Raw genomic sequence first — 13683 nt, 5'->3', positions numbered from 1 at the left:
CCTTCCTGACTTGACCACTGAGCTACCACATCCCTTTGTGTGGAGCAGAGAGCTGCCATCTAGGGTGCTCAGGGGAGACGATATTAGGGTTAAGGGCCTTGCTCAAGGGCCCAGAGTGGGGCAAATGTGTGTGGAGACAGGTGTGGGTGCTTCACCTATCCCACCCACATTTTGATGTTGTCAGTCCAGGGAGTTGAGCCGGCGACCTTCCGATCGCAGGCACGCCTTCTCTAACCCCTGCTCCACCACTCACTCTTTTTAAAATCAAAGTCTCATTCTCCAGTAAAGAGAAGAAATTTAGTAGAAATATTCAATGTGCAGTGAAGCAGGATTATTAAGGAAGGTTTCATCAAGGTCAAGAATCCAATTACTAAAAAAAAAAAAAAAAAAAAAAGACCAAAACAAAATTCCATAAAACTTTAAGAACGTGGACATGTGTAGAGTCAAATGTAGAGAGGAAGCATGCAGCAAGATGAGATAAAGTTTAATGTATGAAGAGCAACAAAACATAAAGAGCATTAATGTTCCTGCCGGTCATCGGGTGGAACTATTTTTCAGTGGATTGGTGAATTCAGGTTCTTTACAGGCGCCGAGCTGCAGAAGTCATGGAGCCACATCTGATTTAAAGGGACAGCCATGACAGAAAAATGTTCAGACATTCGACCATCACTTCAGTTCTGTTTCAATTAAACGTGACGGGGTGGACTCGGTAAATCTTCGTGACGCCTCTTAGCCGCTGAGACGTTTGCCTCTTATCTCGCTCTCCTCGTCTCCACAGTCTAATTGTCCTGAGTAAAGGTCAACGTGTCTGTGATTTTCCTCTCCGCTGTCACCGAACACGTCCTGTAGTCAAGTGCTTATTAGCTCTGGCCTTTAGCTCCAAAAAGATCAGCATGAAGCGCCGGCAGACCGACACCGATTCATTTTCACTGCGTTTTTACCACATTCACCAAATAAAGGAGAAACTGAAACATTTATTCTCACACACACAAGACAATCTGATATCGTCTAAACATTTTAAAACGATCAATAAGGTGATTTTTACAGACAGCAGACCACAAACCCAGTTAGTCTTTGATGTTATGGAGCAAATTAACAGAACATTAAACTTTATTTAAAAAAAAAAAGTAATGTTTTTTATACAGTATTATGCTTTATTGTATAAAATGCATAATTGATTTTTGTGTTTGTTTGTTTTAGAAGAATAATTGTACACTGGAAAACGCAAACAAACCAAAAACAAAAAAGTAAATTGTAAAAAAGGAAAACGTGTTAAGTTCTTGAACTTTTACAAATGAGTTTGTGAAAGAATATTGAAGGATGTGAGAACTGAACTTGGTCTTACTGTGTGTTTACTTGTGTATAAATTCCCCTTTTGCAGAGACAAAACTAAAAATAGAGGCTAAAGAAGCATAAAATCCACGTCTGACGCAGGGGTGGTTCTAGGATCTGACCTTTAGGGGTGCTCAGCCCCCAGTACTGACTGTGGCTCTTGGCTTGAACAACACACAACACACCCTACGGTGGGGGTTTTGAGAAGTGCCAAAGTTTACAGCGTCTAGTATTCCCAGGCGGTCTCCCATGGACTAACCGACCCGGTTTAGTTTCCGAGATCAGATGAGACCGGGTGTGTTCAGCCTGGTATGGCTGTAAATGAGGAGCTCAGTCATAAACAGGACTTTTAAAGGATCATGGCAAACAAAATATAAACTTATGCAGCCAGAAGTTGCAACAGATAATAAATCACACAAAACAAAACACAACTAGCTTCAAGCATTAACCTTTAATTTAACCTTTAACCTCTGACTGCAAAGTGTTTGTAATGCAAACCCTCGACAATGTTGATGGATGAAAAAAAAAGGGGTGTTTAACTTCGGGACAAATTGATCTAATCGATAGGTCATTTGCTGACGATCATACTAGACTGATTGACAGGTGGTGTTTAGGATCTGACTCGTGTAAAATAAGAAATAAATCATAGATTTTACTGGCCCATTTCGAGTGTCTATAATTTAAAGTGTGTTGATCTGAATCTGAGACAAAACTGATCATTGCTCCTCCTCATTGCTGATTTTATATATATTTTAAACTCATGTAAAGCATCTTTGAGTACTTAGAAAAGCGCTCTACAAATAAAATGTATTATTATTATTATTAAAGTCTCTAAAACTTTTTGTTTGTAATTTAACATATGATTTTTTTTCCCCTGCAGGAGCTGGAGGCTGGTCTCCTCTCGCCTCAGACAGGCATCAGTGGCTGCAGGTGGACTTGGGTGAGCGGACCAGGATCACTGCCGTGGCCACGCAGGGCCGCTACGGCAGCTCTGATTGGCTGACGTCTTACCTGCTGGTGTTCAGCGACACGGGACACAACTGGAAACAGTACAGACAGGAGGACAGCATCAGGGTGAGTCCACACTGAAGTCCACAGGCTCAAACAACATTAATAAACGAGTATAAAGGAAAGTGATCCGACTCATCAACAGCATCATACTCATATTTATAGTCAATCTGGTGTTCAACAGGGCCAGTCTGCAGGGGTCAGCTCATCCTGCACAAATCATCAGTCATCGGGAGCCTTTGATCATCTTTAATAATGCATGTAGAAAGCTCTGCTGACTGAGCCGGCCTGTTGTTGAAGAGGCTGCTCTGAAGTACCGCCTGGTTGTGTCTGCGAGCTGTGCTGTTCATCTGGACCCACAACTGGAGTGCTTCATGCACAGGTTCAGACTGTCAAAAGCACAAAGTGACTTGAAAATGGTTTTGTCTGTACAGCAGAACACAACCAGCATTATGCAATGCACACGTCATGTCTGATTTTGTTTAGAGATGTTATGTTTAATATAAGACACAAAGTCTGTGCAAAGAGGGTTATGCTACAAACAGTTTTCTTCATTATTTGGATTAAATAGTTTCTGTGGAAACATAAATCCAGAGCCACATGCTTACTGCAGCTTCAGCAATAAACACGTGATTTAGTGTGCTTCAGGTGCATTTTATGTATCGTTTATGATGAGTATGTCCTACAATATCTGTTAGATTTAGACTTGTCTGGTAGAATATTGAGGTGCATTAAATCTGGAACGAATATTTGCAACAAAAATCACAAGTTTTACCTTAAAAAAACTCAATTTAGAAGATTTTTAGCTGGTTCTTGTTAGTTGGTCTGTTCAAGATTTATGAATATTTATGAAAGTGAAGTAACTGATCACTTGTTTAAGCTCTTAGTCAACTTTTAGAAAAAAATGATTGTTTGATACATTCCATCCGTCCATCCATCCATCCATCCATCCATCCATCCATCCATCCATCCATCCATCCATCCATCCATCCATGCATCCATGCATCCATCCCCTTTCTGGTTCAGCTGGTTTCCATCTCCCCCAGTCACTGTGCATGAAGACATGTTGCAAGCTCATCACCAGGACACACAGAGACAAATGAGACAAACACATTTCTGTCATTATCTAACTACAAACAAGTCATTCTACTTTGTTGTCTAGTCAAGTTTCAGTTGTGTTTTATCCATCAATATATTTGGACAAAATTAATACGGCTGCTGTCAAAGCCCAAAGTAAAGATAATTATCCTTGTTATTATTAGAGATATTTTACTTGTCTAAAAATTAAAAAGATTTGATTACCAAAGTTTTGGTCGAGATTTTCAGATTAACTTTTGAGCATTTAGAAATGTTTACATCCATTTTCATTATATCGGCTACTTGGAATAAAAACATTAGACATAAAAGAATAAAAATAGGATTCTAGTTGGTAGGAAAGTTTGTTGTCATTAATGCTCTTGTTAGGGTTTTAAACTAATTCTATATATTATTGAAACCGGCAACAGATGGGATCACTGTCCATTCCGTTGGTTGTTTTGGGATCTAGATGGTCCAAAATGCGTCCTGAAGCTCCCAACTGGAACAAATATGAAGGCAAATGGGAATTTTGTTTGATCATATTTTTATTGCATTCATTAACAGCTACTTTTAGGTCAAGGTCAAGATTTCTTTATTGCCATTCTCATCACATGCGCTACATGTGGTAGAACGACATTGTGTACACAGGGTCCCAGTTACATCCAACAAAAGTATAAATTGTAAAAGAAAAACAGTAATAAGATCTAAGATATGAACTAAGACATACGCTAAACAAAGAATATACTAGTAGCAGCATGAAATAAATCAGCAGCGTGAGATCAGCAGCATGGAGCAGCACATATCAACAATCAAGTGGCATTACAGTGATTTTAGATCTTATTTTAAAGGCTAGAGATCAGAAGTTACTTGTCAAGCAGTCGCAACCAGATTGGATGAGTTTCTCTTGATTTTATGCTGCACTGATTGTTGTTTCATTAAAAAAATGAAATAAAAACTTGCAGATTTTAATTCAAACATGATTTTAATTAAAGGGAGCATTTATGAAGCTGACCAACCACAGATATTCAGAAGAACATGGATGGTGGAAAGGTCTCAAAAAACTAATTCTCTTTAACATTAAAGTCTCTTTTTATCCCGTTCATGCCTGGTTAGGTATCACATGGGTGTTAAATAGTTGGGAAACGTTCCGTTTGTGAGTAAGGAGGAGTGTTAAATCCTGTCGGCCCAGTAAAGCTGGTCAAAATGTATTTCCAGTTACTTTAATACCGGATCAAATAATCCCTCAAGCACGGAAGTAAAGCAGGATGTGCACCCAGCGTGAGCCTGAACCATCATCCAGAGTGAAGTCACATTTGTTGCCTCGCTGCAGAGACGTCGCAGGATTTGGGGTTCTCCGCTGTTTTTCCATAACTTTTGCTTTGCGGCGAGAGCTGAAGCTTTTGAATAAACCGAGCTGAGGCAGTTTCCTCACGTGGAGAGAATCCAGCTAATCTGAGCGCTAAAACGAGAAAAGCCCAAAACAGCTTCTGACAGATTAAAATCGTTTTGACTTGTCGCTCAGAATGAACTCTGCACAATCCCTGCGACATCTCAGAGCGTTCTTGAACTTCTATGAACTAAAGAGTCTGTGAGAGGAGAGGAATCAGACGGTGGCGCAGAGCTGCCGAGTGTTTTCTGCTTTCGGTTTCTGTGGCTCTACTTTTCACATCGTTACTTTCCTCTTTTCAGCCCAGAAATAAATGATGAGAAGCCACTTCCTATTGTTCCTCCAGTCTTACAGTTATGTTTTGTCTGAATAAAGTTACACTGAAACAAAGACGCTGTCAGCTTTATTCAGCACAGATAAAATGAAGACATTTTAAGAATCTCTCACAAGTCTTTAAACTTGAAGGACGTACCCAGCCTTTCAGAGTCTTTGCACCTCATGTGAATCCATCAGTGTTTATAAAAATTTGACGTTTCTCTCCTGCTTTATCCTTTTTGATGCACTGGACCTAAACATACCTGACCAGAAAGAGTTAAATGATGCTGTGGGTCTGAAATGTTTGAGCTTAGATCTCAACAAAAGCCGTTAAAACAAGAGCGAAACATGAAACATCTTAAACGTGCACATGTCCTCTTATCATCCTATCATTGTTGCTCAAGAATTAATAAGTTAATTATTGTCTGTTTCAGCCGTGGGAGTCATTTAACCTCCATGTCGTCTTCAAGGGAGGTTTATAATTATGATAGATGGAGGAGACAGAAAAGAACAAAGACTGCAATTAATAAGACATTCAGCCCAGAGCCTGAAAGAGACACGTTTATGTTCATGCTCTATATCTACTAAAGTGATGAGAAACCATTAAACATTACAGGAAAACATCAAAAATTAATTTGGACTTAAATAAACTTTTAGACTGATTGATTTTGCTCAGAGATGTTCTGAAGAAATGTATGCTTTTATTGCTCTGATCAACTAAACTCATTGTAGCTCAGTGACGAAAGCTGATCGTTCTATTGAGAATGATGAATTCCTTTTCTTTGAGGTACATTAAATAGAACTTAAAGTGTCTGACATGCATTTTCCACACATACAAAAAGTGGAAGAAAACATCTTAAAATTGAAGAAATTTGACATATCACATGACTTTACCCATTTTGTCACATAAATGACATATTTGCTTTTGAACTTTGTGTGGCTTAAGTGAAACAGGAAGTGACATCAAAAGGGAAACTCTTTAAAAACAGGAACTTTCTGGTCTTTGTTTATTCAAAGATTATCTGATTTTTGACTCTTCTTCGCTCTGAAAGACTCAAAAATATTTAAAGAAATATCACATTATTCTCTAGTGGCTGTTTTTAGACATTGTTGTAAGCTCTGTTAACATGCAGGTGTTTCCCTGTGACATCACTTCCTGTTACTGCACATGAAAATACCTCAACAACTGACTGTTTAAATGGTGTGAGATTTCTTTTTGCCATACATTATTAATGTTATCTTTTCAAAAATCCATTCATGTTGGTTTGGAAATTTTGATGTCACAGACACACAAAAAAAATAATAATAATTTAAGACATCATTATCATTTCTCAAGCCTTGATATCTAGCAATGGTATTTTTAATTGTGCAATTTGCATCATCAAATCGCCAAATCATCTAAAAAATGTTCCCCCAATAATAAAAAAAAAAACAGTTAATAATATTTTTCATTTAAAATGAGACGTTATAAGTGCTGCAAAATGAAAAGTCAGAGCATTATGTATTATAACATGGGCAGGATAAAATTATAATGAGGGCTGTCTTTGGCTCACAGGCCATGACTTTAACTTATGTTCCTTAATCTTTGTTTTTAACCTATAAAAAGGACAAAACAATATATATTTTTTTAAGTTGAAAGACTGATGATAAAATGAGTTTAGATTTAAAACATACTTCACCACTTGCTCTTGCCGAGGTCGGATGCTTTTCCCCTCCCCTCCCTCTCCGCTGGGCTTTGCTGCTCTGTCTTGTCTGTGAAACTGCTTCTGAGCTTCTCTCTACATATCTTCTGAACCATAGTTATGACTTGGATTTGGTCAGTTGGTCCCTCAACAGAATTGATAACATTTCTTAGAAGAGATGACAGACTTTAGGCGAGCCGATTTGCCCTGTTTGCACGCATGCAGCTGGATATCTCATTGACTTGGAAGACTTGATGACATGTCTATCTCTGCTGCCATTTGTGGATTTTACGGACATATTTATAACTGGATTTAAGGTAATTGGTTCCTGCTTTTTGGATTTGGCTGGTCCCCGGTTTATCTACAATCAAAGAAGTCGTTGGCAGCAAATTTGGACCCGATCATACTGCTTGCATTATGATGGCTTGGTTTGTGACTCGAGTACCCAGACTCAAATGCTTTTGGCAGAAAGGATCAGATCTCGGGGATTATTCTCAGGCATGGTCCAATGGTGTGGCTATGTGATTTGGACATTTCGGAACTGAGTGGACCAACACAGACTCAAGGTAGATGCCATTAAATGTCTGCCTGTCCCCAAAACAATTGTGTGTTTATCTGAATTTGGCTCCCTTGGCTAGCCTTGCAGGCCACCTTGTCTGAATTCACCTGGAAAACATGTAATCTGATGCTGTGACTGCTAGTGGATTCGAACCCTCAACTCTTGAATTGGAGGACGACTGCTCTAACCACTCAGCCACAGCCGCGCTGAATTGAGTTGAATTGAATTTAAACACACTGTCAGCAATGTTATTTTGCTCATGAACCTGGTAGAACAAAATAAACAATAAATATGCTAATTGTCATGTTGTTAATTTGCTAACTTGGGGTATGGTGGAGCAGAGGTTAGAGAAGGTGAACCTGTGATCGGGAGGTCGCCGGTTCCTCTCCCTGGACTGACAACATCAAAATGTGGGTGGGAAAGGTGAAGCACCCACACCTGCCTCCACCCTCATTTGCCCCACTATGAGCCCTTGAGCAAGGCCCTTGACCCTCACCATCTGCTCCTCGGGCACCATAGACAGCAGGTCCCTGCTCCACGCAGAGGGCTGTGGTGGCCCGGTGGTCTGTGGTTGCGTCAGGAAGGACATCTGGTATAAAAACCATTGTCAAGTCTTAATGTGAGTTAGTTTGCTGAAGAAGGGAGCAGCCGAAAGAAGAAGAAGAAAAATATGTTGCTAACTTCTTTACAAATCCAGTGATGCACTAAAAATGTTGCTTGCCGTATTTAAATTGTCAATTCATGGAGCAAAGTTGAGTCAAATTTGTATAGAAATTTTAAAAGTTATAGATCATGATATGTTTAAAAATATTATTTTCATGTATTTGTGTGTGTTCAGTCTTTTCCAGGTAACACTAACGCAGACAGTGTGGTTCAGTACAAACTGCAGCAGCCTGCGGTGGCTCGGTTCCTCCGCCTCCTTCCTCTGGACTGGAATCCCAGCGGGCGGATCGGACTCCGACTGGAGGCCTACGGATGTCCTTACTGTGAGTGTTGTCATCTCCACTGCGCTCGTTAGGGTCTCTGGGGAGGTTTGCCAGAAAACCTCTCTACAAAATCTCAAGTTCCACTTTTACACCTGAGTTTTATTATGCATCTTTATGAAGGTGGAGTTCAGTTTGGAAACAGTGCTTTACACTCGTGTTTATGAGGTGTACTGAATGTTTGTTGGCTAAAGCTGTGGTAAATTGACATTAAAAGTGCTTTGCTCTGACTGGCTCTGGACTTTAAGTGACAAGAACATAAAGCACATTAAGTATTTAAGCAAAATGCAAATGATATTTTATTGAGAAACAGAGATTCAAATAAAACCCCTCACATTCATTAATCCTAATTCCTAATAGTGAGGAATGACAGATTTGTAGCGATTTTAGTGAAAGCTTTAAAACAACATTATGTCTCATATTGAGATGTGCTCAGAGTATGCGTTGTTAACGACTCTCAGCTACTACCACATCAAGTTGTAGCTCAATATATATAATACTGACAGAGTTGGAGCTATTTATGTGTTGGCTAATGTCAATTTACTGTGGCAGCCATCTTGAATTGTATTGATTCAATTGTAGGTGATCATCCAACGAATGTTTTGTGTAAGTTTTGATAAAATAGGCCCAGAATCAAAATATGTTTTGCTAAAAGACAGAATCTTAATATTAAATGGTGACATTTTCAAAATCGTGTGCGATGTGTTAGTGCTCAGAATATGTGTTGGGGATCAGGCTCAGCTACCGTCACCAAATTTTAGGTGAACATTTGTACAAATATCAGTGTTGAATCCATTTTTCTATTTACTCGTTAGACCAGTTGGTTGTGGCAGCCATCTTAAATTAAGACTCATAAATCATGAGGTATTTTGGTAACAAACACATACTTGCATACATTATTGTCCACTTTTGGCTGTTAAAGGTGGGCAATCCCAAACAAGCACATGTTACCAAACATCCATTTTTTGCTTTAGAAGAAACAATGAAGCCATTTTAAAAGTGTTTCCAAGTTTGTCTTATTTTGCTCCAGTTTTATCACCTTTTAGCTTCTAATATTTGCTGCAAAGTAAAAAAAATAAAAGAGAAAAATTGTGTGAAAAAAGCTTCGTTTTGTCGGGACATGCTTTACACAGACTCAGAACGTTCTTTCTTTGTATTTTGAGGATGCTATTATTATTCACATTTCTGTTGCACTTCTTTAAAAAGGTATTTTTCCTTGTAAACAATGTATTTGTTTTAGGAATGTCACGACTTCATTGTCATTGTGCATTAAAATGACAAAAACATAAACTGAAAACAATATTCAGAGCAGTGTAGTCAGGAGACACAGTGCTGATGTGCTGATTTATGTCCTGAAGCTCCATCTCTGTTGTGATTTTCAGCTTCCGACGTGGTGAGTTTCGATGGCAGCAGCGGTCTGGTGTACAGCCTGGACTCCGGGTCCGGGCGAACAATTACAGACGTCATCACACTGAAGTTTAAAACCTTGAGGAACTCTGGGACGCTCCTGCAGGCGGAGGGTCGGTATGGACAGAACCTCAGTCTGGAGTTAGAGAGAGGGAAGCTCCTGCTGCTGCTCAGACAAGGTACTAATGTCTATTGACTGGTCCTGAGAGGTACAGACATCTTTTCATTGATTCAAACATGTACTGTAGGGGAGCGTTTAATCTGCAGAGTTGGAGGGATCTAACAGCATCTGAACTAAAAGTACTTTTATCAATGAAGGCTTTTGGGTTGATAATGCATTATTGATCATCACGAAGAAAAAAACTGATTTCCACAGTCGGGAGCATAATTTTACCATTGGAGTCACTCGACATAACTTTGAATTAGTTTTTTAATAGATGAGATGGTGAACTCACTCTGCTTCCTGATGAAATGTTGGCGTCCGCTCCGCATCCCAGTTTAGTTCCAGCCATGATGGATGGAGCCCATTTACTGTAGCATGTGTTGGGGCAGGACTCCTCAGGACTTCTGTGTGTGTGGGTGTGTGGTGTGTGTGTGTGTGTGTGGATGTACCAGAGGTTGTCAGGTTGCCATGCTGAATCATCATCATTTGGCTCACCTCTCACCAGGATCCCCATCTGTCCACAGAAATTCTTTGACTCTCCCAACCTCCCCTGTTTTCTTCCCACCTTTAACACCTCTTCGTTCTCTTTTGTCCCATCTGCACCTCTCTGCCAACCTTTTTATCATCCACCACCAACAGCAATGGCACAATGCGATAATGCTTTTGTGCATGTGTCTGTGCGTTGCCAGATGTTGCACTGGACAGAGCATAAAGTCATTTACAAGACAAATAAAAAAACACTGCAACACTGGTATGAAAGGTGGTGAAGGATATGCATTCCTTCAAGAAATAATAGACCTTACTTTCATTTATTTACCCATCTATTGGTCTCTTGACAGCATCAGTGTATGTATGTATGTATATACACGTACATATGCATATACATGTTTATTTATGCTTAGATGTGTATGTATGTATACATAGGTTAATGATGAATGTAGTACTCCCTACCACCTTGTGCACGTTGTCGTCAAATTTGTGTATTCTGTTTCTTTTCTGATTAATTCATGTTTTTTTTCCTGTATAATTGGAATATGCTACTGAATGCCTCAAATATCCACCTGGGATGTTTAAAAGTATTCCATCCATCCATCCATCCACCCATCCATCCATCCATCCATCCATCCATCCATGAATAAGCAATGAGTCAAAACTGACACAATAAACGATGGCCAGAAACTCACTGAAAAAGTCATGAAACTGATTAAAACTCTGTCGTAAAAACAAACAAACAAAAAAAAACAGTCAACGCAATACAGTTTAGTAAACTGCTGGTTCAAAGAAGACAAAAATTCCTTTAATTTGTAGCAGCATTATATTTATTTTATTATTTACATAGATTTAAGCAGGGCTTAATTTGTAAACTGACTGATGCCGGAGCAGCCGGCGAGCTGAGGAGTGGGATGGTTGGGCGGGGGGGGGGGCAGGTTGTTAAACATCTACATTTACCTACATTAAATTACTTTGTTGGAGAGCAACAGCAGGTTGTGTGTGAATAGAGCAGCTCTGATTTTGTCAGGTGTCCTAACCCCCCCCCCCCCCACACACACACACACCACCACCAACACCAACCCTCCCCTGAACTTCTCTTCACTGAATTCAGTCCTGGTTGTTGCTCCTGCTCCAATCTCGAAGTGGCACCGTTTGAATCACCTGAAGGCTTCAATTCTCCGTTGTCAGACACTCCATCCATTTATTTTATGAAAGTGAATTGGACTGATCTTTTTGACATTTTGATCGCTGGTATTTTGACAAATAAGCACCGTTGTTTTGATGCGTGGTTAATGTGAATAACACATCAAACATTTCTCTCATCGTCTTTTTTATTTATTTTTTACAGTAAGCTGTTTTTATTTATTATGTCTGAAATAATAAGAAGTGAACCGTGATGTAGCGAGGGACGACTGTAATTCAAAAGTTGGTGTGTGGAACTGTCAGTTGAACGTTCCATGTAAAATCTGTAAAAATGATAAAAATCTGAACCGATTGTGTAAAAACCATGAATTATAACAAAATACCAGCTCAGACATGTAAAGTCCAACTGGCTGTGGCCCAGTAAAACTGGTGTTTCACTGTGAACTTGCCTGTAGAGCTCCAGAGCAGCTGGGGTTTACTAATGTGTTTTGTCAGAATCTCAATGATCTCTGTTATTCTTTTCTTGCAATTCTTTGCTAATTGTATCTACGATGTGTAATGTACCACTACCAAAATTAACTTTAGTTAATTTTCAGAAATGTATAAGAACAAAACATAAAACAAAGTGCTGTGACAAAAATTTACAAAATGAAACGTTTGAAAAATGAGTTGAAAGAAGCACAAACTTATTTAATCCTTTCACTTCCAACAGTTAAATCACGCTATTCCCAATCCAGCTGCACATTTTGGTGGATAATTTGCATATTTTGTTTTAAAGCTGCGCAGCATAACGATTACCTTTTACAGAACAGTAATAACGGTGCTTCAATGCGTATATATCGAATACGTCTTTGTGTGAAGGTGCTGTGTTTGCAGAGTATATGAAGCTGCACAATGTGCCAACTTTACATTATGTGTGCAAACTGAACAAATTATTTTGTTATAGTTCTCAGACCAGCAAGTTATCATTATCTGGTGTCTAAAGGTCTTGTTCCCAAAGCCCTCCAAAATGTGAACACATCAAAAAGAACAAACTGGGGAAATAAAAGAGGTGGGAGTTTTTCCCCTGGAGCGAAATCTGCCATTAAACACTTCCTAAAATATGACTTGATGAGGTGTTGGTTTGAGGCTGCAATGTGCTTTTCAGGAATATTCTGCTTAGTCTGCTTTCAAAAGGTTCTTATAAATTGGACCTTATAAAAGCCAGTGTTGTTAAAAAAGGACTGCAGCGTAGTGAGAGGAAATTAAACCATCCATTAAAATCACAACAGAGTGAGAAGAGTTATAAAGTGCTGGAAATTTCAAACTGGCTCTAACTTTTTTGTTTTTCTAGTTTACTTTTGCCTTTTTTGTGATTAGTATCCATCTTTATTGTCTCCACAGGTCTAAGAGAAGAGGCCATTTTCCTTTTTCATCTCCACACGTCATCACTCCGTCTCAGATCTTTCTGACTCTTGCATTTCTTTGTATTTGGGTCTCTCGGTTGAATGCGTTTCTGATTTCTGTTCCTCATTACTTCCATCTCTGCCTCTTTCTTTGTTTACCTCCTTCATCCTTGGTTTGCATCAGATGTTTTGCTTACAGACTGTGTGATTTTGTTCAGCTCACGCGTGCACCGACCCTGAGCTCAGAAATGGTTGGTTTTGTCATGATAACACTAACGGATCCAGATCTGACTCCTCTGGAGCATATGCTGTTTGTGGGACTCTGTGTTTTTTTTTTTATAAAATACTGCGGCTGTTCTCAGGACTTTGCCGACTCCGTTGGTTCATGTTTGAAAAGAGGGGCTGGTCTTTGTGGTCATACTGCAGAACCAAAATGTGGAAGGAGCCAGTGTTGATGAGGCATTCTGACAGAGTTATTTGAGGGTGTTAGAAATGGAGAGCCAGTGTTAGGCTGCAACTATTTCCTACTGGAGCCTCGTGCTGGTCACCTGCAGGATCGTGCTGCTAACAGAATCACACTGCTAACGAAACCACTCTGCTAGTGAGACCATGCTATTAACAGGATCATGCTACTGGCGGGACCACCTTACTAACAGAACCATGCTGCTAACAGGACCATGATACTGGCGGGACCACCTTGTTGACAGGACCATGCTGCTAACAGGACCATGATACTGGCGGGACCACCTT

The 13683-nt window shown here is 39.5% G+C and overlaps 1 protein-coding gene across 1 annotated transcript in view; it reads left to right on the top strand.

The window, feature by feature from the left end:
- Positions 1 to 13683, top strand: part of LOC119414298 (contactin-associated protein-like 4) — a 146300-nt gene that overhangs the window by 51905 nt on the left and 80712 nt on the right. Inside the window, exons 3-5 of the mRNA XM_037681392.1 lie at positions 2213 to 2406; positions 8199 to 8346; positions 9726 to 9929. Coding sequence (XP_037537320.1) covers positions 2213 to 2406; positions 8199 to 8346; positions 9726 to 9929 — 546 coding nt within the window. The remainder of the gene's footprint in view (positions 1 to 2212; positions 2407 to 8198; positions 8347 to 9725; positions 9930 to 13683) is intronic.

Source organism: Nematolebias whitei, chromosome 9, assembly GCF_014905685.2.
Source record: "Nematolebias whitei isolate Nwh7 chromosome 9, NemWhi1, whole genome shotgun sequence".
NCBI classification, from domain to species: Eukaryota; Metazoa; Chordata; class Actinopteri; order Cyprinodontiformes; family Rivulidae; genus Nematolebias; species Nematolebias whitei.
This window is presented reverse-complemented; position numbering and strand designations above follow the sequence as displayed.